This window comes from Ovis aries, chromosome 22 (genome assembly GCF_016772045.2).
Source record: "Ovis aries strain OAR_USU_Benz2616 breed Rambouillet chromosome 22, ARS-UI_Ramb_v3.0, whole genome shotgun sequence".
NCBI classification, from domain to species: Eukaryota; Metazoa; Chordata; class Mammalia; order Artiodactyla; family Bovidae; genus Ovis; species Ovis aries.
In genome coordinates, this window is record NC_056075.1 from 10889933 (window position 1) to 10917911 (window position 27979).

The 27979-nt window shown below is 40.6% G+C and overlaps 2 protein-coding genes, 1 long non-coding RNA gene and 1 pseudogene across 3 annotated transcripts; 3 read left to right on the forward strand and 1 right to left on the reverse strand.

The window, feature by feature from the left end:
- The first annotated feature begins 2423 nt into the window (after positions 1–2423).
- On the forward strand, positions 2424–12548 carry IFIT1 (interferon induced protein with tetratricopeptide repeats 1). Its single transcript, XM_004020283.6, has 2 exons — positions 2424–2522; positions 9236–12548. Exons 1-2 carry the CDS (start codon positions 2518–2520, stop codon positions 10668–10670), a joined length of 1440 nt encoding a protein of 479 aa, XP_004020332.1. The 5' UTR covers positions 2424–2517; the 3' UTR covers positions 10671–12548.
- LOC105612361 (eukaryotic translation initiation factor 4E-like) lies at positions 10839–12548 on the forward strand (annotated as a pseudogene).
- LOC132658444 (uncharacterized) lies at positions 11750–17760 on the reverse strand. The gene is made up of 2 exons (XR_009598097.1): positions 17698–17760; positions 11750–15957 (listed from the first exon to the last, which is right to left on the reverse strand). It is a non-coding gene; the product is annotated as an uncharacterized LOC132658444 (long non-coding RNA).
- A 75-nt stretch (positions 17761–17835) lies between these two features.
- IFIT5 (interferon induced protein with tetratricopeptide repeats 5) lies at positions 17836–27763 on the forward strand. Its single transcript, XM_027960580.3, has 2 exons — positions 17836–18012; positions 24782–27763. Exons 1-2 carry the CDS (start codon positions 18008–18010, stop codon positions 26223–26225), a joined length of 1449 nt encoding a protein of 482 aa, XP_027816381.2. The 5' UTR covers positions 17836–18007; the 3' UTR covers positions 26226–27763.
- The last annotated feature ends 216 nt before the right edge of the window (positions 27764–27979 follow it).

Genomic DNA, 27979 nt, shown 5'->3' on the forward strand with positions numbered 1-27979 from the left:
TTTTTGCTGGTTTATCACACTATATAAGTTTTATACGTACAACACTATATTTCAACTTCTGCACACACTACAGCACACTAACCAGCAAATGTGTAGTTTCCACCTGCCGCCACAGAGTTGCCCCCCTTAGCCACGTTGCCCTCTCCCATCCGTTTCCCTCTAGTAGAGGTCAAAACATAGAGAATCCCATTCTTCTTCCACGCCATCCTGCGAATCAGGAGGACACTGAGGACTTCGTTGCCCACTGTGCAGGTGCGGAAATCAGGCAGAGAGGCACGAAGGGGCTGAACCTGGGCCTCACAGAAGGGAAGGAGGCTCAGGGACTGAGGCCCACATCACTCCGTCGGAGAATTTCCATCATACAACAGAAAACAGGGCCTTGTTCTAGCCCAGGTGTACATCAAAATCACCTGGGCATTTCCTTTTAATTCTGAGATGGGGAGGGGGGCATTCCCAGGGATGTATTCAATTGGTCCCAGGTGGGGCCAAATTAGCATTATTCTGAACCCTCCCTAGATGATTCTGGTGTGCTATGATGATTGAAATTCAATAATCTATTCCCAATCACTTTTGCATAAGTTGAGGAAACTGAGGCTCATAGAGATGAAGTACTTTATCACAGCTGGCCAGTCACTCAGGGAGCCAGCTGATGCTATACTCCTCGAATGGACTTACAGCATTGTGCTGAAACTTCATTTCTGTGAGTCTCATTTTCTCCACTTCTTGTTTTCTGTTACTAGCTGTAAGTGCTCTCCTGGACACACACACACACAGACATTTTGGGGGCTGTTTTCTTCTCTACTGCTCTGTCTTGTGTTGCTCGAAGGTCTATTTATTCCACAGAGACACTGGGCAAGATTCCGAATATCTATTCAGTCCAAGCCACAGTCCCATAGACCCAGGACTGCTGCCAAATTCATGGCAACGGTGCGATAAATGTTTTGTGTGCTTCTCTGCATTCTATCTAGTGCGTTGGAAACTTACAAACCCAGCTGTTTTTCTTCACAAGAATTCCAAAGACACCTCACGTCCCTGCAAAGAGAGGTTGGCTCTCTAATTAATTTATCTTAGCATCTGCTTATCACCTGAACATTTATTAGAATACAATTTATTCAGAAATGTTTATTTGTGTAGCACTTTCTAACTAGTTCAGGATGACATGGCAGATGAGCTGGGTAGGAGGGATTAAGCAGGAATGGTTTAGATTTGGCAGTGTGTCTAAGTGTTTCTAAGAGGAACACATTCTTAGAGCTCCTCCTTTTCTGATTCTTATTTAAAAGAAAGAATATAGGTGTGTTTTTTTTTTAAGAAAGCACTATTTAAATTTGATGACAGAATTACTACTACTACTATTATTACCATCATCATCAATAGTCACCTTTTATTTGCAAGCTTTTATGCGCCAAGTAGTTGCTAAGTACTGGACTAACCAAAAATTCATTCGGGTTTTTCCATTATATCAGCACTTACTCTTCTGAACCTCTTACCACAAGCACCATGACTATATAAGACTACACAGGCCAGGTTGAGGCAGGCCAAAAGTGGATGCCATGGGCACCAAGAAGATAATACTCTTACACAGATATGATAATCATGTCTAGTGAATACGAACACTTTAGATGGCTACAATAGACAGCATTATAAATAAGGAAATATTTTCATTCAGGCCCAACATGTTTTATTTGAAGTCTCAAGATTCTAGCAGATTTTCTTGGTTCCCATGAATAAAGAAGTTTTAGGACTCTTTTTTTAATCACTGATCATTCTCCAGAAAGAAGGGTATGCAAAGGCACAAAATAATTAGTAAGACGGATCTGTCAGAGAATAGAGACAAATTTGAGTTAAGGCTCTGGTTTACTGACTTGCAGACTTTTATACCATATAAAGAACAATGTCTGTTTCCAGATGAGCAAACGAAGGCACAGGTTGAGGGCATGGCATTGGCAAGTTCACAGAGCCGATTTTCACAGGACTCCCTGGCTATAGGTTCAGTGGACTCTACATTACTGGCATCTCCTAGTTCCAGGGTTTCTAAAAGGCCCTACAAATTCTGAGAGAGGAATTTGCTGTCGTTCAGTTGCTCAGTCATGTCTGACTCTTTGAGACCCCATCAACTATAGACAGCACCCCAGGCTTCCCTGTCCTTCACCATCTGCAGGAGCTTGCTCCCAGGGCTTGCTAATTCCCGAAGAGAGGAATCGGCACATCAAAAAACCTGCTTTCCACCAGCCTTTTCTCAATCCATTTTCAAAACAGAACAAAGGAAGCATTAGCTGTTTAAGTTTCATTTTCTGCAATTCTGCCCACTTCAATTTCACTTTCTACTTTCGGTTTCCAACTTATCGTTGCAAAACCACACCCACAAGTTCCATCATTAGCTGCTGTTCATCTCCCTTATATAGCCCTGACCTGGGCATAAATTTATCTGAAAATCCCTAAGAGGGACAGAACCGACCTCAGAGAAGACCACCCAGCTAGACAAGACACTGTAGAACTGCTGCCTAATTCACAGCAACCATGAGGTAAGCATTTCTCTGCTTCTCTGCCTTTCTGTATAACGTTTCTGGAAGAAATTTTAACCATACTCTATCAACAGACTTAGTCTCAGTGATGCCATTTCCTTATTTTTCTATTTGACCAACTGTCTCGGACCGAATGTCTGCGTGAGTGTGCACTGACACACACGCACATTCATGCCCATAAACTGTTGGATCAGTTCACTTTCCTTTTTTGCTAGCATCTAGGAATTTGCTAAAACCAAAGGAAAGGGAGGGGAACAAGAAGGGTGGAAGGGAGAAAACAATCCCAGTCTCCGAAACAATTTTCCACCAATCTCATTTCTGTCTGACCTAGAGGGGGAATGGACAGTTAATCTGGATACAGATGTTGCTTTCTGGCTCCTCAACAGGAGGAAGAAAGTAGAATGCACACAGCTGTGTGAGCCACAGCAGTGGGGTCTCTCAGCTATCTTGAGAGAAATATTGTGGTGGATGAGGGAGAGATGCTCACTGCTTAGAGAACAAGACCTTTCTCTGCTGGCATCTGGTCTCATATCTGCACTGCCGGGTTCCAGTCAGGCTTTGTCAGTCTGACTGGATCTAAGATTAGCAGGTTAACTGTCCTCTGGGGAAGCCGGGTGGCCTGCCGATCCTTGACAGCCTCCTGTCCACAGGACTTGGCTAGAGTTCTGTGTCTGGGAACTCCCACATCTTCCTTAGCTAAAGGGCCTAATGTAAACTGTATTATCTAAACTGAATCTAGATTCAAAGAACCTTGGATCTTATCAGATCAAAAAAACATTAATATTGGCCTGCAAATTCGCCCTCAGTGTTCTAGTGTACAAAACTTTGAAGGGGCATCAGTTTCAGAAAATGCATAATTACAGACCTATTGTCAACCCTTCTCCCCTCCTTCGGCTCACAGACAAAAAAGAGTGGATTATCACCGATAAGAAAATAATAACAACAGTAACAAAAATCATCATCATAATAATAGAAAAGTAGATATGTCCTGGATGCTTATCAAGTGCCAGCGTGACTTCCAAGTATTATGTAAATTATTACATTTACATTATTACATTTACAAAAGAAACTTATGAGGCAATTACTCCTATTATACTTATTTTTGCCAACAATGAATTTTAAATTAAAAAGCTAAGACTACACAGATAATAAGTGATAGAGCTAGACATGAACCAGAGTCTCTATTCAATGATACCTTATTTAATCTTTAAACTGATGTTTCTTAAAAGTTACCAATGGAGGTTCATGAGATCATTTCAGATGGCATAGTAATTAACTTTTATATTTTAAAGGAAGATCCCCTAGAGGAAGGTATGGCAACCCACCCCAGTATTTTTGCCTGGAGAATCCCACGGACAGAGGAGCCTGGTGGGCTATAGTCCATGGGGTTGCAAAGAGTCAGACACAGCTGAAGCAACTTAGCATGCACACATGCATATTTACATATATAATTTGCAGAATTTCTACTCAGGCTAGTAACATGAATTTTTATAGTCATACATACATGTTTGATACATGTATGATAAAATACACATATGATAAAATTTACCATTTTAACTATTTTCAGTTCAGTTGAGTTCAGCTGTTCAGTCGTGTCTGACTCTTTGCGACCCCAAGGACTGCAGCATGCCAGGCTTCCCTGTCCATCACCAACTCCTGGAGCTTGTTCAAACTCATGGCCATCAAGTCGGTGATGCCATCCAACCATCTCATCCTCTGTCATCCCCTTCTCCTCCTGCCTTCAATCTTTCCCAGCATCAGGGTCTTTTCCAATGAGTCAGTTCTCCGCATCAGGTGGCCAAAGTATTGGAATTTCAGCTTCAGCATCAGTCCTTCCAATGAATATTCAGGATTGATTTCCTTTACAAGTGACTGGTTTGATCTCCTTGCAGTCCAAGGGACTCTGAAGAGTCTTCTCCAACACCACAGTTCAAAAGCATCAATTCTTTGGTGCTCAGCTTTCTTTATAGTCCAACTCTCACATCCATACATGACTACTAGAAAAACCATAGCTTTAACTATTTTAAGTATACAATTTTGTAGTATTTAGTACAACAATGTAGTGCAACCATCTAGTTTAAGAAAATTTCGTCACTCTGAGCAGTCACTCACCTCTCATCCTTCACTCCAAGACCTGGTAACCATTAATCTGCTTTCTGTCTCTATAGATTTGTCTATTGTGGATATTTCATATATGGAAGCATACAACACACAGCCTTTTGTGACTGACTTAGTTAACTTAACATAATGCCTTCAAGGTTCATCCATACTGACGCATGTATTAGAATGCACTTCCATTGTAAAGCTGAATAATATTCCTTTGTATGCACTGACTACATTTTGTTTATCCATTCATCCACTGGAGAACACTTGGGATTCTCCCACCTTTTGACTACTGTGAATAATGCTGCTATGAATATAAGTACACAAATATCTATTCAAGTGTTTGCTTTCATTTATTTTGGGTATCTACCAGAAGTGGAATTGATGAATTATATGATAATTCTATATTTAATTTTTTGAGGAATCATCATTTTCCACAGCAGCTGCCCGATTTTACATTCTCCCTAGCCATGCACAAGGGTTCTAATTTCTCCACATCCTTGACAACATTTGATACTTTCTATGTTTTTGGTAAATAGCCATCCTAATGGATGTGTAGAGGTATTTTATTATGGTTTTGATTCACATTTCATTAATGATTGGTGATGTTGAACATCTTTTCATGTACTTACTGGCCATCTGTATATTTTCTTTAGGGAAATGTCTATTGAAGTCCTTTGCCCATTCTTTTAATCAGTTATTTGTTTTTCTGTTATTGAGTTATAGGAGCTGCTTATTAGTCTAAATATTAATCCCTTATCAGGTACATGATTTGCAAACATTTTCTCCCATTCTGTGGGATATCTTTTTACTCTACTGATACTGCCCTTTGATGCACAAAACTTTTTAGTTTTGCTAAAGCTCAATTTGTTTATTTTTACTTTTGTTACCTTTGTGTTTAGTATATCCAAGAAACTGTTGCTAAATCCAATGTCATGGAGTTTTTCCCTGTTTTGTTTCTAGATTTTTATAGCTTTAGGTGTTACATTTAGATCTCTGACACATTTTGAATTCATTTTTTGTATATAGTATATGGAAGGAGTCCAACTTCAATCTTTTGTATATGGATATTCCTTTTTTCTGCATATATCCCAGACTGAGGGCTGGAGAAGCCAGAAACCTAGAAATGCCAGTAGGCGTGACTAGAAAAGTATCATGAAACACCTGCTCTCTCTAGCCAAAGGGACCAGAAAGGAGACAGTCTAGCAAAACAAAAAATTTATAAACAACCACTACTCCAGCCAAATACCACAGGAAAAGTCAAACAAAAACTAAGGCCCCATTCCAAACTCTGCTAGCAAAGGCTGAGTGGGTAGCCCAGACTTCTATTCTCACCAGGCTATGAGCTAGGCATCTGGACTCTTCCTCTCCCTCGCCAATAGATGATGCCAGAGAAGGCCGAATGGAATGCAAAGATTTTCATCCCTACCTGGGTAGCAACAAGGGTCCCTCTCTTTGCAGTGGGGGGGTGAAGACCATAAAAGGCAATGCAGATATCAGTCCCCACCTGGTGGTAATGAGGTGCCTTCCCACTCCCCACTGAGATGGCAACAAAGAGGGCTAGTGGAGTTCAGGATTTTCACCACCATAAAGAGGTAATAAGGCCACTCTCCCCAACTCACCTCACACATACGTGTACTTAAGTGTAAACCTAACATAACATGCATAGGACTTGAATGCCCCAAACTACAAATGCTGATGAAAGAAATCAAAGAATAGCTACATAAATAGATACAGCATGTTCATGGATTAGAAGATTCAGCATAGTACTGCTACTGCTAAGTCATTTCAGTCGTGTCCGACTCTGTGCAACCCCATAGACGGCAGCCCACCAGGCTTCCCTGTCCCTGGGATTCTCCAGGCAAGAACACTGGAGTGGGTTGCCATTTCCTTCTCCAATGCATGAAAGTGAAAAGTGAAAGTGAAGTCGCTCAGTCATATCCGACTCTTAGCGACCCCATGGACTGCAGCCTAACAGGCTCCTCCATCCATGGTATTTTTAGCTACATAAATAGATACAGCATGTTCATGGATTAGAAGATTCAGCATAGTAAAAATGTCTATTTTTCACAGTTGACAAAAACCTTCCTATCAAACTCCAGCAAGACTTTTATAGACTCAGGAAATATTAATCAAAAATTTATATGGAAATGCAAAGGAACTAGAAAACCAATTTTGAAAAAAAGAATAGAGAGGAATCACCCTACCCAATTTTCAGACTGTTTGTATACTGTAAGCAAGATGGTTGGTATTGGTGGAAGAATAAACACAGAGATCAGTGGAGTGGAATAAGGAACCCAGAAATAATCCCACACAAGCACAGCCAGCTGATTTTTGACAATGTTGCAAATTCAATTCAATGGAGGATGAGCAGGCTTCAACCAATGATGCTGGAACAACTGGGTATCCACAGGCTGAAAAATGAGCCACTGATCTAATCTCCATACATTACGCAAAAGCAACTCAAAATGGATCACAGATTTAAATGTAAAATGATCGAACTTGTAGAAGAAAACACAGGAGAAAACCTTCAGGACTTAGGGCCTGGTGAAGAGTTCCTAGACATGACACCAAACACATGATCCATTAAGAGGAAAAAAAAAATCAATAAATTATACCTCATCAAAAGTAGAAACTTTGGGGACTTCCCTGATGGTCCAGTGGTTAAGACTCTGCACTTCCAATTGAGAGAGTAGCATTGAAACATATACATCACCATATGTGAAACAGATAGTGGGAATCTGCTGTATGACTAGGGAGCTCAGACCCAGACAACCAAGAGGGGTGGCATGCAGTGGGAGATGCAAGGTTCAGGAGGGAGGGGACACTATATGCCTATGGCTGATTTATGTTGACATACAGCAGAAACCAATACAATATTGTAAAGCAATTTTTTCTTTAATTAAAAATAATTTTTAATTAATTAATTTGGCTGCGAGGTCTTGGTTGTTTCCCGAGAGATCTTTGGTTGTGCAAACCACATGTGGGATTTAGTTCCCTGACCAGAGATTAAGCCCAGGCCCCCTACATTGGGAGCTCAGAGTCTTAGCCACTGGAGCACCAGGGAAGTCTCAAAAATAATTAAAAAAAAAAAAAGGATGAAAAAAAACCTAGATGGCCAGTTGGAATATGCTATATAATGCAAGGAGCTCAAATCTGGTACTCTATAACAACCTAGAGGGGTGGGGTGGGAGGTGGGAGGGAAGCTCAAGAGAGAGGGGACATATGTACACCCATGGCTGACTCATGTTGATGTATGGCAGAAACCAATACAATATTATAAAGTAATTATCATCCAATTAAAAATAAATAATAATTTTTTATTAAAAGGAAAAAAAAAAGATTCTGTGTTTCCAATGAAGGAGATATGGGTTTGATCCCTGGTCAGGAAACCAAGAGCCCACATGCCATTTCTCAGGACCAGAAAAAAATTTTTTTTTAAAGTAAAAACTTTTGCTCTTCAAGTGAAAGTGGAGTCGCTCAGTCGTGTCCGACTCTTAGCGACCCCATGGACTGCAGCCCACCAGGCTCCTCCGTCCATGGGATTTTCCAGGCAAGAGTACTGGAGTGGGGTGCCATTGCCTTCTCTGATTCAACATCACTAGCATTAGGGAAATGCAAATTAAGACCACAAAGAGCTACCTCTACATCTATTAAAAGAGCTAATAACATTTTTTTTTAAGTGGAAATATAAAATTCTGGTAAGAATACAAAGAACTAGATCATTCATACATTACTCTGTATGTGTGTCAGTTACTCAGTTGCTTCTGATTCTTTGCGACCCCATGGACTGTAGCCTACCAGGCTCCACTATTCATGGAATTTTCCAGGCAAGAATACTGGAGTGGACTGCCATTCCCTTCTCCGGGGGATCTTCCCAAGCCAGGGACTGAACCTGGGTCTCCAGCATTGCAAGCGAACTCTTTACCGTTTGAGCCACCAGGGAAGCATACATTACTAGTAGGAATGAAAAATGAACAGTGTGCATATTGTACCACGGCCAGTTTCCTAATTTTGACGTTGTACTATAGTTGGATAAAATATAATCTTTGGGAGAACTGCCTTATGTACAATCTTTGCAAATTTCTGTGAATATATATAAATAAATAAATATTTCCTACAAATAAATCCAACTAAAATAAATGGGTCAAATATGATCACATTTTAGATAGTCTTATTTGTTACACAATCTGTAGACTAAGGTCCTGATGTCAATAATATTTCCTAAGGCTTTGCATTTCTTACTGGTCTCTACCTTAAATACAGCAATAGGAAAACAGAAAACTCTTATATAGCATGAAATATGCATGCTCTGAGTGTTTTACATAGATAGGCTTATTAATTCTCACCAAATCCAGTGTGATAAGTTTATCTTCTGTGCTTTACAAAGGAGGTTCTGAAGCACAGAGAAGTTTCATGGCTAGAAAATGCTGGAGTCAGTGTATGGAGCCAAGCAAGCTGCATTCAGAGGCCACATGGATCTTAGAAATACAGGAACTCGAGGAAGATCGAAGCAGGCATGCCCTTTTCAAGGCTAGGCTCTAAATAGGAAGCGTTTTACCTGGCTTATTTCTTGTCACCTAACAGAAAATCTGCTTTTGTTTTTACAGTTATAATGCTGATGAGGATCAGATCAAGGATAAGCTGCAACAGTTGAGATGTCACTTTACATGGGAGTTGGTCATTGAAGAGACAGAAATACCGGATTTAGAAAACAGGATCTTGGAGGAGATTATGTTCCTGGACATCAAATACAACGTGGGAATATACAACTTACTGGCCTATGTGAAGCACCTGAAAGGCCAGAATGAAGAAGCCCTGAAGAGTTTACAAAAAGCTGAAGACTTAACCCAGCCAGAACAGGCCAACCAATCAGAAGTGAGAAGTCTGGTTACCTGGGGCAACTATGCCTGGTTGTATTACCATATGGGCCAACAGGCAAAAGCCCAGATTTACCTGGACAAGGTGAAGAACATTTGCAGGAACCTTGGGAAGTCTTCCAGCTATAGAATGGAGTGTCCTCAGATGGACTGTGAGGAAGGATGGGCCTTGCTGAAATGCGGAGGAAAGAATTATGAACAGGCCAAAGTCTGCTTTGAAAAGGCTCTGGAAGAGGACCCTGAAAACCCTGAATTTATCACTGGGTATGCGATCGTCATCTATCGCCTGGAGGGCTTTAACAAAGGACCACAGAGTGGTACGGAATTTTGTCTGAACCTCCTGAAACAGGCTGTCAGGCTAAATCCAAACGACGCGTACATTAAGGCTCTTCTCGGCCTGAAGCTTCAAGATGTAGAGCAAGAAGCTGAAGGAGAAAAGTACATCGAAGAAGCACTGACTGATGAGTCCTCTAAGATTTATGTCTTTCGGTATGCTGCCAAGTTTTACCGAAGAAAAGGCGTTCTGGATGAAGCTCTTCGGCTCTCAAAATTGGCCTTGGCGGAAACCCCCTTCTCTGCTTTCCAGCATCACCAGACAGGGCTTTGCTACAAGTCACAAATAATCCAAATAAAGAAAACTACAAACTGTCAGCCTAAAGGACAGGATAAAGAAAACATCAACAGACTGGTATTATTAGCCTTACAACATTTCAAACGTGCTGTGCAACTAAAGCCCACATTTGAGTACGCTTACACAAGCCTGGCAGAAATGTACGCAGAAGCGGGTGAGCACGGAAAAGCTGATGATACTTTTCAAAAAGCGTTCTGCTTGAAATCACTCAACAAAGATATGCTGCAACACATACATTTCCACTACGGCCGATTTCTGGAACTTCACAAAAAATCTGAAGTTGATGCAATTAGCCATTATTTAAAAGCAATAAAAATAGAAAGCACATCAATAGATAGGGATAAAAGCATCAATTATTTGACAAAATTGGCTTCAAAGAAACTCCGGAAAAATCCATCAGATATAGAAAGCTTGAGTATCCTTGGGTTACTCCACAAAGTAAAAGGAGAAATGAATGAAGCCCTGGAGTATTATGAGCGGGCCCTGAGGCTGGCTCCTGACTTGGAGAACTCTGCTGTGACCCCCAGGCACTGAAATATGGGCTGCTGTCCCAATATACTAACCATCTTTTCTGCTTGTGACTTTCAGAAACACATTATGTAACTCACCACAGTGACGTAATCTTTGAACAGTTACTCAAACCTGATAAAACATTAGCTGTATTCAGAAAATAGTCAAACAGCCTTCAGGAGTGGTTGTGAGATGGCAACTGTGGAACCAGAAACCACCCCTATTCCCAATCCCCTGCCTACAGAAGAAGAGAAAACAGAATCTAATCAGGAGAACACTGTATTAAATAAACAACCTTTACAGAACAGATGGGCACTCTGGTTTTTTAAAAATGATAAAAGCAAAACCTTTGATTTATCTCTAAGTTCGACACTGTTGAGACCTTTTGGGCTCTGTACAACCATATCCAGTTATCTAGTAATTTAATGTCTGGCTGTGACTACTCACTTTTTAAGGATGGTATTGAGCCTATGTGGAAAGATGAGAAAAACAAACGAGGAGGACAATGGCTAATTACACTGAACAAACAGCAGAGATGAAGTGACCTCGATGTTTTTTGGCTAGAGATACTGCTTGCTGTGCCTTACTGGAGAATCTTTTGATGACTACAATGATGATGTATATGGAGCTGTTGTTAATGTTAGAGCTAAAGGTGACAAGACATGGACACGAGCTTGAGTAAACTCTGCAAGTTGGTGATGGACAGGGAGGCCTGGTGTGCTGCAGTCCATGGTGTTGCACAGAGTCGGACATGACTAAGTGACTTAACTGAACTGAAAGGTGATGAAATTGCAATATGGACTACTGAATGTGAAAACAGCGAAACTGTTACACATTTAGGGAGGGTATACAAGGAAAAGTTGGGACTTCCTCCAAAGATAGTGACTGGTTATCAGTCCCATGCAGACACAGCTACCAAGAGCAGCTCCACCACTAAAAACAGGTCTGTTGTTTCCCACAGGCAACTGCCTCAAGCAATCAAGATTTGGGAGCTGAAGGAAAGCCTCTTCAAAAGCAGGATGGACTGCATTTAAATTTGAGTTCCTTCTAAATGTTGCTAAGATATAAGGAAGTTTCATTAGCCTTTGTCTTATACTTCTGTATTCATATTTTCTCTTTTTTTTTTTTAGCTAGAGTGTCCATTATCCCAATCAAAGTATTACAGTACACATCATATCATCCCCAGAATCCATAAATGTGCTCCTGGCCCACTCTATAAAATAGAATTAACCATTACAAAAACATTTGACCCATCTACAGCATTAAAAAAAAGAACTTGCATTTCTATACCTTACAAGAGAATGATTTTGTTTCCATTCCATTGTATGAAGGAGCCTATTTTACTGGTTTGAAAGAGTATGATGCATAGCTTTCTGGCAATTTTGTTTCTTTTCACAGCATTCTCTGTGCTGTACTCTTGCTGATGGCTGCTAGATTTTATTTGTTTCCCTATTTGATAACATTAGTGACTCTGATTTCAGTTTTTCACGTGTTTTGCTTTAGTTTTTCTTTCTCATGTAACATTGGTGAAGAATCTAGGAATATGACATAAAGGTAGAATAAGCATTAATTTTGTGCCTTTTTTGGTAATTTTTTTTGTAACTACAATGCTTTGCTACAAATTTATGCGTTTCATTCAAATCACTGATCTATGTTTGTGTGACTTCCTAAACTTAGTTGTGTATTATAAAAAAATGTAGTATCATAATTACATTCCTAATTAGAATTAGTATGTCCGTTTTTGTATCTTTATGCTGTACTTTAACACTCTGTATTACTTAGGTTATTTTGCTTTGGTTAAAAAATTGGCTCAAGTAGAAAAGCGATCCCACTCATTAAAACTGTAAATAAAAAAAATAAAAAAAATAAAAAAATAAATTTAAAAAAAACCTGTAAATAAAATGTGTACCCGTGAAGTGTCTTTTTTTTAAAAAAGAAAATAGTCAAACAGAACATACATGCCTCTATATGTGAGAGAGAGAGAAGAGAAAGAACCATTTCTCTGTGAATGTTATACAGTAGGGAAAAAAGGAGAAAAAAATAGTAGTTTGTTGAGTAGATTTAAAGCAAAAAAAACCACCAAACACTGGACTTACATAAAATAAAATGTTCAATTCATTCATTTTATCAATAAATAGCTTTCAGCGCTAGATATCAAAAGTACTAGGGTGAAGGAGCGAAGGGAAGGTTCTTTCACCTCTACCCATCTTAGGTTCATTGGCTAGAGCCTTAAATTACACTGACAAAAGACAGATTAACAAGAGGAAAAACAAGTGTATTAACACATGCATCAGGCATACACCTGAGTACCCAGTGATGAGTAACTCAAAGCGGTGACCAGAAGGTGGGCTTATATAGCATCCTAACAACCAAATGATACATTTTTAGAGAAATGATAAGGCAAAGGCAAAGAACTTCAAATTTCTAAGGAGCAAATTGTATGAAGGCAAACATCTGGGGGAAACTAATAGAAGGTAAGAGTTTGCTTATAAGGTGTGTTACATATATCTTTCTGTCAGTGTCTCTGGGCTGTTTAGGGACTAGGGCTGTCTCAGGTGATTAACTTCTGTCCTTCCTGGTAGAGAGAGGAGAGACATTATTTTTCAGGCAGATGGGGGAGAATAGAGAGCTCTTCTTCTATCTTCTTCTTTTCAATTGCCTTCAGCTCAAAATAATCCTTATGGCAAGGTGGCATATTTGGGGGTGGCGTATTCTGCTACCCCTCAGTGAACAAAGCAGACATTTCCCCCCAAACCTCAAGCAGCGAGTGAGAGAGACAGACAGGAAAACAAGTACACAGTCAATTAAAGGTCAATTTTCTCCATGAAGATATTTGAAATTTAATTCGTTGTTCCAAACAATTTCTGTTGCTTTATGCCATTTTGTTTGAAGCACTATTGATTCAGTCATTTGCTAGCACAGATTTAGTTAGATGAATAAATAGGAAAAGGATGTTAAAGAGTCTGAGAGACCATCTGTAGCAATCCCCTTTGATTATAACATTTTATTAAAACATTTGATAACATTTTATTAAATGCCCAACAAATAACATTTTTAAAAGGAAAATTAAGGAAACAATGTCATTGTTTTTTCATTCTTGTATGTGTTTGGGGGGAAGATGTATGCATTTCCTATTGTGGCTAATAAATTACCATGAACTGGGTGGCTTAAAATCACACTCATTTATTATCTTACAGTTCTAGAGGTTAGAAGCCTGAAATGGGTTTCACTGGCCTGAAATGAAGGTGTTGGCACATCCAAACCCCTTCTGGAGGCCCTAGGAGACAATTCTTTTGGTACCTTTTCCACATTCTAGAGGCTGCCTGTATTTCCTGGTGGGAACCCTAAATCCACAGAAAAGACAAGTCCCCAAGGAATTCACAGAAATACTGAACAAGGCTTTGGATTTCTATAGGAAATTATTACTGAAATTCTATAAGAATTGGTGAGTAAGGTCTGTATCAGGAGCAGGCATGAGCGTTACACAGAAGCCATCTTCACAATCTATCACTAAAACAAGAGGTTTATTAACAGAAACACGACTCAAAGTGCTTGTGTTTGAGGAAGGAGGCTCTAAAGGTACTAAAATAAGTCTACCCACTGCCAACTCCCCCAGGTCAGAAATATGAAAATCAAATAGTTATTGGATAAGTGTCAATTTTTGATTAGGTAACTCTTCCCCAATATTGTCATACATCATCTGTACCCAGAAAGCAGAGCTCTTTAAGGCAAAATAAATCTCTGGATTATGCAGTGTGTTTGTGTGATATGTGTTTGACAAGCTTCAAAGATCACATGTACTTATTGTGTTTAACAACCTCTAACAATCATCTCGCTCTCCCATCTTTCCCAACTCTGGAAGACATCTCTGCCCTTTGGGGAGTTCAGTAAAACTAAAATGTGGGACAGCCTGGACGTCTGCAGAGAAAAGCAAGCAGTGAATCCAGGAAAAGAGATGCTCTCTGGTATTGAAAATACTATCGCCGAATTTACAAATGAGTATCTCCAGGCATTACCAAGAAGTCTTTAAATTGACAGCTGAATTTTAGGAGCTTGTTACTCCCATGTAAATGACTGACAGAACCTCAGTCATTCACTGTCCTTATTTAGAATTCCCTGAGTGCCCAGGCAATGTCTCTCATGTACCCTAAATCAGGCCAAACCTTAGCTCAGGCCATTCACTACTATTGTAAGTGCCCCCGTCTAAGTCCTTGATAACCACTGTCTACACACCACCACAGGATCCACCCACTTGGGGACCATCCTGAAACCAATGTCTCCATTCTCCTGAGGCTGCCAGAACGGGGACTACATAGGGGCTAAGAGCCTCCACCCTGCAGCACGCCCCAGCCTGAACTTCCCACCCTCAGTCGGTGTCCATAGCTCTGGATCTTGCCCCCAGTCAGACCCAGCCACGTATACTTTGGAGCCAGTGCTTAAGGGAGTAAGCCTTCTCTGTTATTGCCCTGGATATCAACTCTTTCACCCAGGCCACTTCCTGAACTCCAGTACCACCCTTGACTTTCTGTGATCTAATTTCTAATTTTCCTCTCCTACCTAAAGTCCATCTTTTATCTCTTGCAGCCTGGGCTGTGAAGACTAATTCAAATAAATTAGGTATATACATGAGGGTGTTACATGATTCTCAATTGTGGGGAAGAGAAAGGAGGAAGATTTTGCCCCGAAGGCAAAAAAAAAAAAAAAGTTGGGTTTGGCAATCTCTGGAGTTAATTTTGTTTTTCATAACTGCAGCGTGCTACTGACATCTAGTGGATAGGTGCAAGATTGCTGCTTAAACATCCTAAAATGCACTGCACAGCTTCCCACAACCCAAATGTCAATAGCATCAAGGTTGAGAAACTCCGGCTTAGATCTGTACCTTGGAAGAGTTTCTAAGTTTTCAGTTTCCCAAGCAGACTTTCTATTAGTTGCCATTTTTCATGTTCTATTTCTCTTTTTCTCCAGTTGCTGTGTTTTACAGGTTGATAAGAATTCAGAAGACAATACACTGCTAATTTTCCCATGAATTTACCCAATCTGACAAGTTATGAAAAAAATACTGATATTCAAATTCCACCTAATAAATTCAGCATGTTCAACACCTACTCAACAGCTGGGTCTTTTCTTCTTCTCAATCCTGATCATGCATATTCCTTTAAACTTTTTACAGATCGTTTTAGTCTTTCTGAATCTGAAATCCTAAACAATATAAGCTGATAATCGGATTTTTTTCCTCTTTTGATTTTTATCACTTACTGTTTAGTTGCTGTTCATTCAAACCTTGGTAACCAAAGACTATCTCTCGGCCCAGCTACAGCGAAAAGAAAGGAAAGAAATAGGAACAAGGAAGAAAAAAACACCATCAACACACTGGAAATTTTTTCAAACAGAGCTCTATTAAATATTGTAAATCTTCAGGAAGGAGGAAATTCTGGGCATGTCTTTGTACCTCCAAATAAGCCATTCAGTACTTTTTCTAAAATGTGGTTTCCCACTTAAAGGTTACCATAGCCTACAGACCCACCACATCCACATTACCTCCCCAACCTCATTTCTTAGGACTTCTTCCCTGCCCTCTCCACTCCAACGATGCCATCTGTGCATGCCAAGTATGCTTCCATCCCTAGGCCTTTGCAGTTACTGTTTCCCCAGTCTGGAAGGCTCTTCCCTGACCCCATATCCACAGTGCTCACTTCTTCCCCCACCTCAAACCCTTCCTCCCCAATATATTTATAACAGCAAAACACCAACCCTCTCTCTACTTTTTCTCCATAGCACAATCTGACATAAAATATTCTGTTATTTACCTTCACCTCTCACACTAGAAATTAACTCCAAACAAACAAGTGTAACAAAATCACAAATGCACAGCTAACTGCAGTTCTGGACCTACACTGTTAGTTAGCCACGCTTAACTTAATTCTGAAGGAGCAAGAACTGGCTTTAGGTATAAGGCCCCTTTTCTTGCAAAGCCAAAGTCAGCATTATTTAAACTAATAGACACCTAGCAAAAACTGTACATTGTTGTCCATTCATTTGAAAAACAAAGTGCCTAGCACGGCATTTTGCCAAGGCATAAAAGTGATAAACTTGTGCCTTTTAAACTCTGTGACGATGAACACTTTTCTCAAAGTTTGAGAATTATCTCCACCCTGTGCATAATCAGGAATAAAATGCATCAGACAGTGTGAGGGGGGAGGAGGGGGGAGGGCTTGTCCCTTGTCTGATTTATTCCAGGCTATACTGACAGGGCCTTGAACAATGTCTAGCTCTTAGCAGTCGTTTAATAAAACCTATTGAGGGGCCTTCCCTGGTAGTCCAGTGGCTAAGACTCTGCACTGCTAACGCTGACTCTTTGTGACCCCATGGACTATAGCCATAGCCCGCCAGGCTCCTCTGTCCATGGGGATTCTCCAGGCAAGAATACTGCAGTGAGTTGCCATTCCCTTCGCCTGGGGATCCTCCCTACCCAGGAATCGAACCCAGGTCTCCTGTATTGAAGCCGGATTCTTTACCATCTAAGCTACCAGGGGAAGCCAACCCCATCATAAAGATGGGACCTTACTATAGATTATTATAATAGTATTATAGGACCTTACTATAGGAAGCTCAGTTGTCAAGGGCATGGAAGGGAAGGGAATTTTCATAGAATTGTGGGTGGGGTATAAAAACCTCTTTGCAAAGCGAACCTGGAATAGCTACCAAAATTTTGAATATATACACGTTTTGGCCCCCAAATTTCTCTAGGTTTACCCAGTGAAAATCACGGCACAAGTGCACGGCATTGCACTTGTGTTTGTTGAGTCAAGACTTGAGTTTTAGCCTAGGATGCACAAAGCTATAAAGCGCATCGGGTGCCACCCAACAAAAATAACGCTGAAATATCTCTAGTCATCTTAGCTAAGGGAAAAAAAAAAAAAAATCCAACAAATAACAACCACCCCGCAAAAAGCTAAGGCACGTGGACTCAAAAAGGCAGCTGAGCAGCCAAGACCAAGGTCTCAAGGCCCAGCTGCAAATTCCACCCAGAACGTCCCCGCGCTGCGCACACCTCTCACAGCGGTTCCTCAGCCCGGCCGGGGGGCGCCCCCACTCAGCTCTTCCAGAAGTTTCTGTTTCCCGGAGCTGGACTCCGCCTAGTCGGGGATCAGATTCACTTTCTAGTTTCCCTTTCCCGCTCCCGCCCTTTAACAAAGACGGCCGCCCCCGTGCGCGGGCCTCGCGCTGCGGTCACCTCGCCCGCGCGCCCGCGCGCCCACGCCCACGCCCGCGCGCCGCCGCTCAGCCGCAAAGGAGCGGAGGGCGAGGAGAAAGCCCGAAGGGACCTGCACCTCCCGGAACCGCAGCAGAGCCCTGCCGCCATGAGGTAAGGGCCTCTCCCCGCCCCCTCCCCAGCTCCCTGTGGCCTTTGATTTACACGCCTTTCTCTCGTGTTCCGTTTGCAGGGCAGCGCTGCGGCCCTTGAGCCGAGCCCCGGAGCCCGGCCGCCGGGCGTCGGCTTTGGGGGCGCTCCCCGCCTGGGAGCCCGGTCCGGGTCCGGGGCGGCTGAAGGTGGGCCTGCCGGGGAGGGTGGCCGAGTGGACCCTTCCGGCACGTCCCAGGCATCCGCGATCGGACTCTCGGGCCGAGTCGGGGGGCGGCGGGGGGGGGGGGGCAGGGGCGATGCGCCCCGGGGACTTGTCACTTCCCTGCGGCTCCGGTCGCCGCCGCCCCCGGGCCGGTGCGGGAGCTTCTGCGGTGCAGGTCCCCGCAGGCCGCGGCCCCCGCGTCACACGCGTCCGCTTCTGCCATTTTGCCTTTCTGATTCTTGGGTCTGACTTCTCCCCCCTCCTTTGTACCGTGGACACATTGTTCCGGCTCCACCCCATCCCCCGTTTTGTGGGGCTTGCTTTCTCCGTTTCCGAGACTGGCCTGTGGTGGGGGTCCTTGGCTGACCCCTTTTCATCTGGTCCCCTACCCTGCACGGGGATGGTGAACGGTCTGCATTTAGGAAGCTGAGGCCTGAGGAGGTTCAGATGGTGGGCTCTGCAGGCCTTACAGCCTTTTGTTCTAAATCCTGACTCGGACCACCTACTAGTTGGGTAACCCAAAGCAAAGTTTCTTCAACTCGGTGAAGCTGTTTCTTGTCTGTAAAACGTGATGGCATCCATCTCTTAGGACTGTGGAAACGGTTGCTGCTGAATGCCCAGCTCATATATTTGCAGATGTTGACTTTTGTTACGTTTAAAAATGTTTAATAAATGCCTTACTTCTACCCTTTGTAAGAAAGGAGGGATGTGGGAGGTATAGGGAGGAAAAGGCCGGTGGTGCCCTGCGAGTGTCTGGTGGATGGGTAGAAGAGGGGTGAACCCCACTGGGCACTGTCTACCAAGGAAAAGGAAAGACTGCTCCTCCCTGGCAAAAAAACAAACACAATAAAACAACTCCCCACCACACACACACAAAATTGCCTAAAGATAAATGTTGCTTCTTCAGACACAATAGCCTCTCTCCCCAGCTTCCCAGAGACAAAGTTAAAAAAGTAAGTAGAGTTGAAAAAGTAAAATTTGTCATAGTGCCCGGTTGTGCATAAATTCCAGAGTGTAGGCAAGGCACTTCCATGGCTGACTGAATGTCCCCTGGAGATCTCAGCCACATGACAAGCCCTGGGCAGCCCTCCCTCCTCATCCGCCTTGGGCAGAGGCAGATGTTCATTTCACTCTGGATGGGCAGAGGCTGGTAAGCCCATATTGTGGATCTGAGCAGGCTATTAAGGGTGTGGCATGTCTTGCCTATGATTTTGGTGCATTTACACCAGAGAAAGGAACCACCAAGGGACAGTCATACCATGTTTCCCAGTCAGGACCTTAGGACCTTAGTCCAAAACCTACTTTCAAAATGTAAACAGAGAGCCAGACAGCATGCCAAGATGGAAAAACAAATAGGATAGGGAAGACTGAAATGGCAGAAAGTTTGGAACCAGTAGCAGGATGGAAAGAACTAGCAGGAATTCCCTCATCAGAAATTCAGGGGCTTTTTTTTTTTAATGCTAGGCTCATGCCTCTGGGTTGAAAATGCCAGGAGGTACCAGTATATAACTGCATTCATTCATTCACTCTGCACGTATTTATTATTGAGCTCCTCTTATATACTGAAATCATAGATTCTGGGGACACACGGGTGAAAAAAATCAAACCAGAACAAAGTCCCTATTCTCATTTAAATGGGGGAAATAGACAACCAAAAATAAGTGGGTAAATAACCAAAAATGAATGAATAAATAACATAATTCAGAAGGTGGTAAGAGCTATAAGGAAAATAAAATAGTGTAGTGGGCTAAGAGAGTGACAAATAGGGGGGATGATTTTAGATACCTTTGCCACAGATGGCCTCTTGGATAGGGAATTTTTGAGCCAAGTTAAAGGAAGGAGCTAGTCATACAAGGATTTGGGAACAGAGCTTTTCAAGTAGAGTAAAAACAAGCGTAAAAGTCTTTGAACTTGATATGTTCAGGTTAGGAAGAAGTATGTCCAAAGTATGTCTAAAGAAGTATGTCTAAAACACGATAAAGAGGAGGAAAGGAGAGAATGTTGGGTGGGTACACAGGTCCAGCATCTTTAGAGGCTTTTGAGACATGGCAGAGGCTAGATTAAGGGTGTTTCGAAGCTAGTGGAAGATTTTAAATCAAAAGACTGACATAAGCTGGTTTGCATTTTCAGAAGTTTACTAATATTATATGGGGACTAAGAGTAAAAACTGGGAGACCAGATTTTTAAAGGAAATAGTCTTTTAGACTAGCAAAATTGCAGTGGAAATGGGGGGAAAGAAAGTGGATGGATTTGATATATCTGGGTGGTAGAATGAACAGTTTCCCATTGGATTAGATGAAGGGTTGAGAGAAGAGGAATCAAGAGATTACTTCTAGGTTATTTGGCCTGTGGGACTAAGCGGTACCAAAAAAAGGTGGGGAAAACTAAGGTATGAACAGATTCAAGGAACCCAGATTTCTGTAATGAATATATTTACTTGAGATCCCAACTGAACTTCTAATTGAAGATTTAAACTAAAAACTAGAAGTCTGGAATTCAGTAGGAAGCAGAGAGAGAGGACATACCTTGGGAAATCATCAGCATGTACTATATCTTTTAACTGATTTATGGGGAAAAAAGAGGTTTTAATTTCCTTACATTAATAATGATGATAATTATATCTTTGATAACTAAGATTTTTAATCTTTCTTCAGATCAGTTTTCACACATTTCTACTCAGATCTTTTATTGTTTGAAATAATCAATCCTCTCTGTCACTCCGCAGCGTGTCCTAGTGAGCTCCATCTCAAAATAACTCCAACAATGTAGAATGCTGTGACTTCAGATTGAGGGCTTATGTTTGAAACCATTGTTTTCTTATCCCCAGACTTTTAACTGTCTGGCATGTCTTTCTCAATGAGCAGTTACACAACCTCTACCCTCTCTTTAAGCTGCTCTAAAATCTCTGTGTTTTTAAGTCCTTCCCAGGCAAAGTGAACTTTACATACATTAGACATAGCCTGTATTTTAAAGTAAATCATACTTTAATGATAACTCCAATTTTTATATGAAAGATGTCGTATAGCATTATGGTTAAAAGGCATAAGCTTTTGTTTGAATTAGTCAGAAGTAACTTTGAACCTGTGCTTGGCCACTTTATAGTATATAGCCTTGGATATGTAATTTAAACTCTATTTCCCAGTCCTCATTTATAAAATTGTAAAAATAATAATATGTTATAAAAGTAAATATAATTTGTGTAAATTGCTTGGCACTCTGCCTGGCTTGGGTAGTGTGGCAAGTGAATGGTTTGGGGGAATGTTTTGGGTTTATTCTGGTGGTTTTTTTTTTTTTTGAGCTCTCATCTGATTCTGGAAGTGTGTGTTACATGTGTAACATTTGTGCTATTGAGTTGAATCTGTAGTGAACCTAAGTCATATGCATAAAGTTTTCTTCTCAGGTATATCCCTGTTTGCCATTTAATTTATCTCTTCACCTTAAATAAAACGGGGAAAATTTCAAGTTAGAGGAGAAGTCTAACCTATTGAGCTTAAGGTTTTCTTATACGTTAAGCTCCATAGGCCCAGTGTCTTCAACCGTCCTGTCACACACAATAACCACTAGTCATATAATATTTAAATTAACTAAAAGTAGATAAAATATAAAATTTAGTTCATAGTTGTACTAGCCACCATTTCAAGTGATCAGTGGTCATATGTGGCTAGTGGCTACCATACTGTATAGCACAGATAAGAACATTTCCATCTTGGCAGGAAGTTCTGTTGGAAAGCTCTGGTCTAGAACCTGCAATCGCTAAAATGTAGGACCTGTATATATGTGTTTATATGTATACATAGATGATTAAAGAAAGAGGATAAATAAGAAAAAATTATCAAGTTAATAATATAAGTGAACATGTCTACTAAATATCTAAATATATTATTAAGTAAGCTATTAATGTTTAAATTTAGTATTTATAAAAATCGGGAAACATTTCATGAAGTATACTATAAGGTTATAAATATGAAGTGGTTTTATTTTTCTGATCACTACTACTAATTCTGTTAATTAATCCAATTCTCTAACCCTTTGGCCACTTTTGGCTATTAGGACAGCTTCTTTCCAGTTCCTGAAACTCAGCCCAATCCATTTAAAAGCCTCAATCTCACTTTGATTTAAAGCCCGCTCCCCTTCCTCCCCAGCTCCCAGAAAATATTGATAAAAGTGCCATGGAGAACAGGGAAATGTGATAGGCTCGACTTTAGGATGGCAGGCAAGGTGGAGGTGCAGTTTAGCCTATGGTGGTCAGGGGTCAGCTTCTTTGAAGAGCTGAGATTTAAGCCAAGGCCAGAATTGTGAGAATAAGTAAGTCCTCTACTTTCCCAGGGCTTCCCTGGTGGCCCAGATGGTAAGGAATCCGCCTGCAGTGCAGGAGGCCTGAGTTCGATCCCCGGGTTGAGAAGATCTCTTGGAGGAGGGCATGGCAGCCCACTCCAGTATTCTTAGCTGGAGAACCCCCATGATAAAGGAGTCTGGCGGGCTACAAGTCCATAGGGTCGCAAAGAGGTGGACACCTCTGAGCAACTAAGCACAGAACTCTCCTAGGAAAAGTTCACAGAGTGAGAGAATAAGAAGTGTATTAAAGTAAACCACCACATAATCCCATTACTCTGATTTTTTTCTTAACGCTTATTAAAATCTGGAATTACGTTGTCCATTGATTTGTTTACATGTTTATTTTCTGTCAACCCCTATTGTTCCTTCCTCTCCTGTAATGGAATTAGCATGAAGAAAAGGCCTTTTTCTATCTTGCTCATTACTGTATCGACTACAGCTAGCATATTGCCTGGCATGTATGACATGAGGTGATCAGTAAATGTTTCTTGATAGAAATATTACTATAGTTCTCATAAACATTTATACAAATATGCATACGTACATATAAGAGAAAGAGTCCTGTGTGCAGCAGAAAGGGAAATAAATACACACATACTGTTCATCCAGTAATTAGAACATTTCCTTCTTGGAGAGAAGCCTTAAGCAGCTTTGTTCTGTAAATTTCTTGTGACCCTTAATTATGCCCAATACTAAATTTAGAAAGTCTTTACTGACTGCCTCACCACTACCATAAGCAAAACAAACAAAATTAGGTATATCAATCAGGAATTTGTCAGCTTCAGACAGGAGAAATCCAGTTCATACTGGCTTAAGAAAAGAGATTATTTCCTTAAAAAGGTAGTAGTACAGGGATTGACAGGGTGATCCGGGCAATACCTGGTTTCAGGAATTTAGTAAGCATCACAAGCAATCTGTCTTTATTCCTAAGCTCTGCTTTTGTCTGTGTTTGAGTCTCTCTCAGGCAGGCTGTCCCCAAGGATTTGGAAAGATGGCCACCAGCAACTCCAGCTTATATGCTACCAGCTTAAAATTTTTGGAAGAGAGAGAGTTCCAGCAAAGCCCCATTTCAGCAAAATTATGTTTTAATTGAATAAATCTGAATAAATCACTGAGGCCAGGGAATGGCTGGAATATTGCTGCCTTCACACGCTGGAGGAAGTGTAGGCAGCGTGTCTCAAATCACATGGATTGAGACGAGGGGGAGATGTTGCTCCGCCAAATGAAAGCCACAGATGTCTACAACACTGGACTGTGTGCCTTTCCCGAGTCACTTCCATGCCACTGTATTGGAATGCTGATTTGTAATTGGCTGTGTACTTATAAGCTCTGTATAAGTAGGCCTGTGTCTTATTCACAGTTACACCTCCAGGGTTATTCAGAAGATCTTGCACATAGAAGCCTACCGGTAATGAGTAGATATTTCCTAACCCCTCCTTCCTCTTCATCTTCCTGGTTTCAGAGATGAAACTAGGCCCTGAAGAAATTACACTATGCTTCACAAAGGGAGTTTAACAACTATTTGTGATGTGAACTGTAAGGGCAGTAATAGGTGACAGTCTTTGTTGTTGCCCACAACCCTAAAGGTCAGAAGGATGTGGCGCTTAACACTAAAACCTGCTAAGCCTCCTTTTGCCTTTTCCGCGTTTTCTCTAAACCTTTGTTATTTCTCAAACGTATACTTCTTCCCATCTCTTGGTGTACCTGTTCCCAGCTGACTCTGCCTTTTTTCTGTGTGGAGTTTTCTCTGCAAAAATTATGTTTTCATGTGGCTTCTCTCTCTCCTTCAGTCTTTTTCTTTTTCTTATTTTTCACTTTCTCTTTTCCTTCACTACTCATAATACAGATGAAATTTTTATGTTATTTGTTGTATATATATCTATTATTCTTAATTTTCAAAGCTAGTAAATAAAAGAATTTAAATTCCCCTCTCTAAAAACAGGTGTTCCTTGTGGGTTAGTGACTGCCTAAAGGAAATAGATACCTTGTGAAATAGAAAATGCTGTTCTCTCCAGAATTGGTTTTGCAATAAATAGTGTGAATTTAATGGAATATGTTTAGAACATACCTATACACAGAGGAAACTAGTATAAACTTACAGAAGCCTAGTGCTTTAACTGTGAAATCAAGTAGATAAAATAGGTTGTTAAGCAAAGAACTATATTTAAGATTTAAAAATTTATTATTTTCTTTATTTCTTCAGAAATTAAAAAGTGTTTTTATCTTTAACAGTGAAATTCCTAAGGACTGCTTGAAGACCATTCTTTTGGAGTTAGAATGTCACTTCACATGGAATTTACTTAAGGAAGACATTGATCTGTTTGATGTGGAAGATACTATCGGGCAACAGCTTGAATTTCTTACCACAAAATCCAGACTCACTCTTTATAACCTCTTGGCGTATGTGAAACACCTGAAGGGCCAAAATGAAGATGCGCTAAAGTGCTTGAAGCAAGCAGAAGAAATTATACAGCGAGAGCACTCAGACAAAGAAGAAGTACGAAGTCTGGTCACTTGGGGAAACTATGCCTGGGTTTATTACTACATGGATCAGCTTAAAGAAGCTCAGAAGTATGTAGACAAGATAGGGGACGTCTGCAAGAAATTGTCTAGTCCTTCTAACTACAAGTTGGAGCGTCCAGAGATTGACTGTGAGAAAGGATGGGCACTCTTGAAATTTGGAGGAAAATATTACCAAAAGGCTAAAGCCGCTTTTGAGAAGGCTCTGGAAGCAGAACCAGACAATCCAGAATTTAACATCGGCTATGCCATCACAGTGTATCGGCTGGATGATTCTGACAGAGAAGGGTCTATAAAAAGCTTTTCTCTGGGCCCCCTGAGGAAAGCTGTCACCCTGAACCCAGATAATTCCTACATTAAGGTTTTTCTTGCACTGAAACTTCAAGATGTACATGCAGAAGCTGAGGGGGAAAAGTATATTGAAGAAATCCTGGACCAGATATCAGCCCAACCTTATGTCCTTCGTTATGCAGCCAAATTCTATAGGAGAAAAAATTCCTGGGACAAAGCTCTAGAACTTTTGAAAAAGGCCTTGGAGGTGACACCAACCTCTTCTTTCTTGCATCACCAAATGGGACTTTGCTACAGGGCACAAATGATCCAAATCAAGAAGGCCACTCGCAACAGACCTAAAGGAAAGGATAAACTGAAAGTTGAGGAGCTGATTACCTCGGCGATTTCTCATTTCAAAGCAGCTGTGGAGCGAGACTCGATGTTTGCATTTGCCTACACGGACCTGGCCAACATGTATGCCGAGGGCGGCCAGTATAGCAATGCTGAAGACGTTTTCCAGAAAGCTCTTCGTCTGGAGAACATAACTGATGATCACAAACATCAGATCCACTACCACTATGGCCGCTTTCAGGAGTTTCACCGTAAATCAGAAAATACTGCCATCCACCATTATTTAGAAGCCTTAAAGGTCAAAGACAGGTCGTCTCTGCGTCCTAAACTGACAAGTGCTCTGAAGAAATTGGCTACTAAGAGACTTGGGCACAATACCTCAGATGTGCAGAGTTTAAGTGCCCTAGGGTTTGTTTACAAGCTAGAGGGAGAAAAGAGGCGAGCAGCTGAGTACTATGAAAAGGCCCAAAAGATAGATCCAGAAAATGCAGAATTTCTTACTGCTCTCTGTGAGCTTCGACTTTCCATTTAAGTACACACTCTAGGAAATTAGTTCTAAGCTTTTCTCTCCTTTTTGGGTTCTTATATTTTTGTTTATTGCTTTAATCCATTGTTCATTTATACCTAACTTTTATTGAATGGTTACTGTGTACCTGGCATCATGCTAAATACTTTATATACATTATTATGAATCTTTTGTTTTTAAAAAAATTTTCCATTGAGAAACAGCAAAATTTCAGCTGTTGTAGCTTTTAAAAATCATATGGTCATTATGACTTTCTATCCTTTATCTGCGCTATTTATAATAATTTCTGATTAAGTTTTATCAAATTTTGCATATTATTTATGCCTTAAGTTTAATCCTACACAAGCTTTTGACACCTAAGTCATGAGCACTCTTTCAGGAGTGCAAAATTATATCAGTTAAGCACTTAACTTGTAGCTTGCAAAGATGGAAACTTCCAAGTTACAGATGTTCTGACTTTGATGAGGATATTTAACCACAAGCCTGATAGTTATCTAAAGAATCCTCTGTGTTGGAAGAAAAAAGTTTATAATAATAAGTTTGTCATCCCTGATGACTTCAATAAAAGGAGGAAAAGTTAGAACCTAAGAGGAAATATCTTCCCAAATACAGAACTTCAGGGACTCATGAGAAATCCAAAGTATTAACTCCCAGAATGTTCATCAAGTGGCTAGAAATAGTGATGAGAAAAAAACAAGGATGGGAAAATCATTAGTCTCAGTTTTTTCTAGTTGTTTTAACTGGAAGAATAAACCTAAAGCTAATTAGATGGAACTAATTTAATTCCTTCCCATTAAAATTGCAGTATTTTTAGGGTAAAATCATTGAGATTAAAAAGCAGACCAATTGAAAATTTGGGAGAAATAATAAACAAATGGGTAAAATAGATACCCCTAACCTGTTTCCCTAGATTACCAAGATTTCAGTGATTTAGTTTTGGGTCTGAACTGGGTCATTTCTGGCCTTTGGTTAGCTGTTTTAGTATTCCAGAGTTACTTCTGTGAAGCTTTTCGTTTTGTCTGAAGTTTTCAGATTGACATGTTTTCCTGTAGATCCTCTAGAAACAGTTAAACCCTGTTTTCAGTTTTAATATTCACCTTGAAGGGTCACTGCTTAAGGGCTCTTATCCCAGAGGACTTTTAAAATTGAGATGTTGCTAAAAGTATGCAGTTATATTTACCACCACAGTATTAGTGGGAAAATGTGCCATATGATTTAATTCTCTGTACCTCCAATGAAGCTCTTAAAACTACTGTATATATGTGTGTTTTTCACTTTTTCTTACTATGTTTATTTTTTAAATTTCTATTATGGTTTTCATTATTATAAAAGTAATAAATGCTCATTGTAAAATTTCACAAAATACAGAAGTGTAAGAATTTAAAAATAAGAGCACTGCCTTCACCTTGTCCCAATTCCACATGCCCAAGGTAAACTGTTAATAATCTGATATGTATCCCTCCAGATATTTTTTCTATGCATATTCAAACACACCTAAATACTTCAGTGTATCTCATAAATTAAATTTTGTAATGTTTGTTTTACTTATGTCCCTGCTGTTTTTGTTTATTTTTCTGTTTTCATTTGTTTATTCAAGAAGGAAGAATAGGCAAGGAATGATTTTATGTATTTCAATAATTTAGGACTGAAGTCCTAACCTATCAGTAGAGATATTTGGCCTGTTTTGTAGCAAATATTTTATTTTGCAGTAAGTCAGTTTTCCCATTGAGAATAATACTATGATTAAGGCTGTGTTCCCA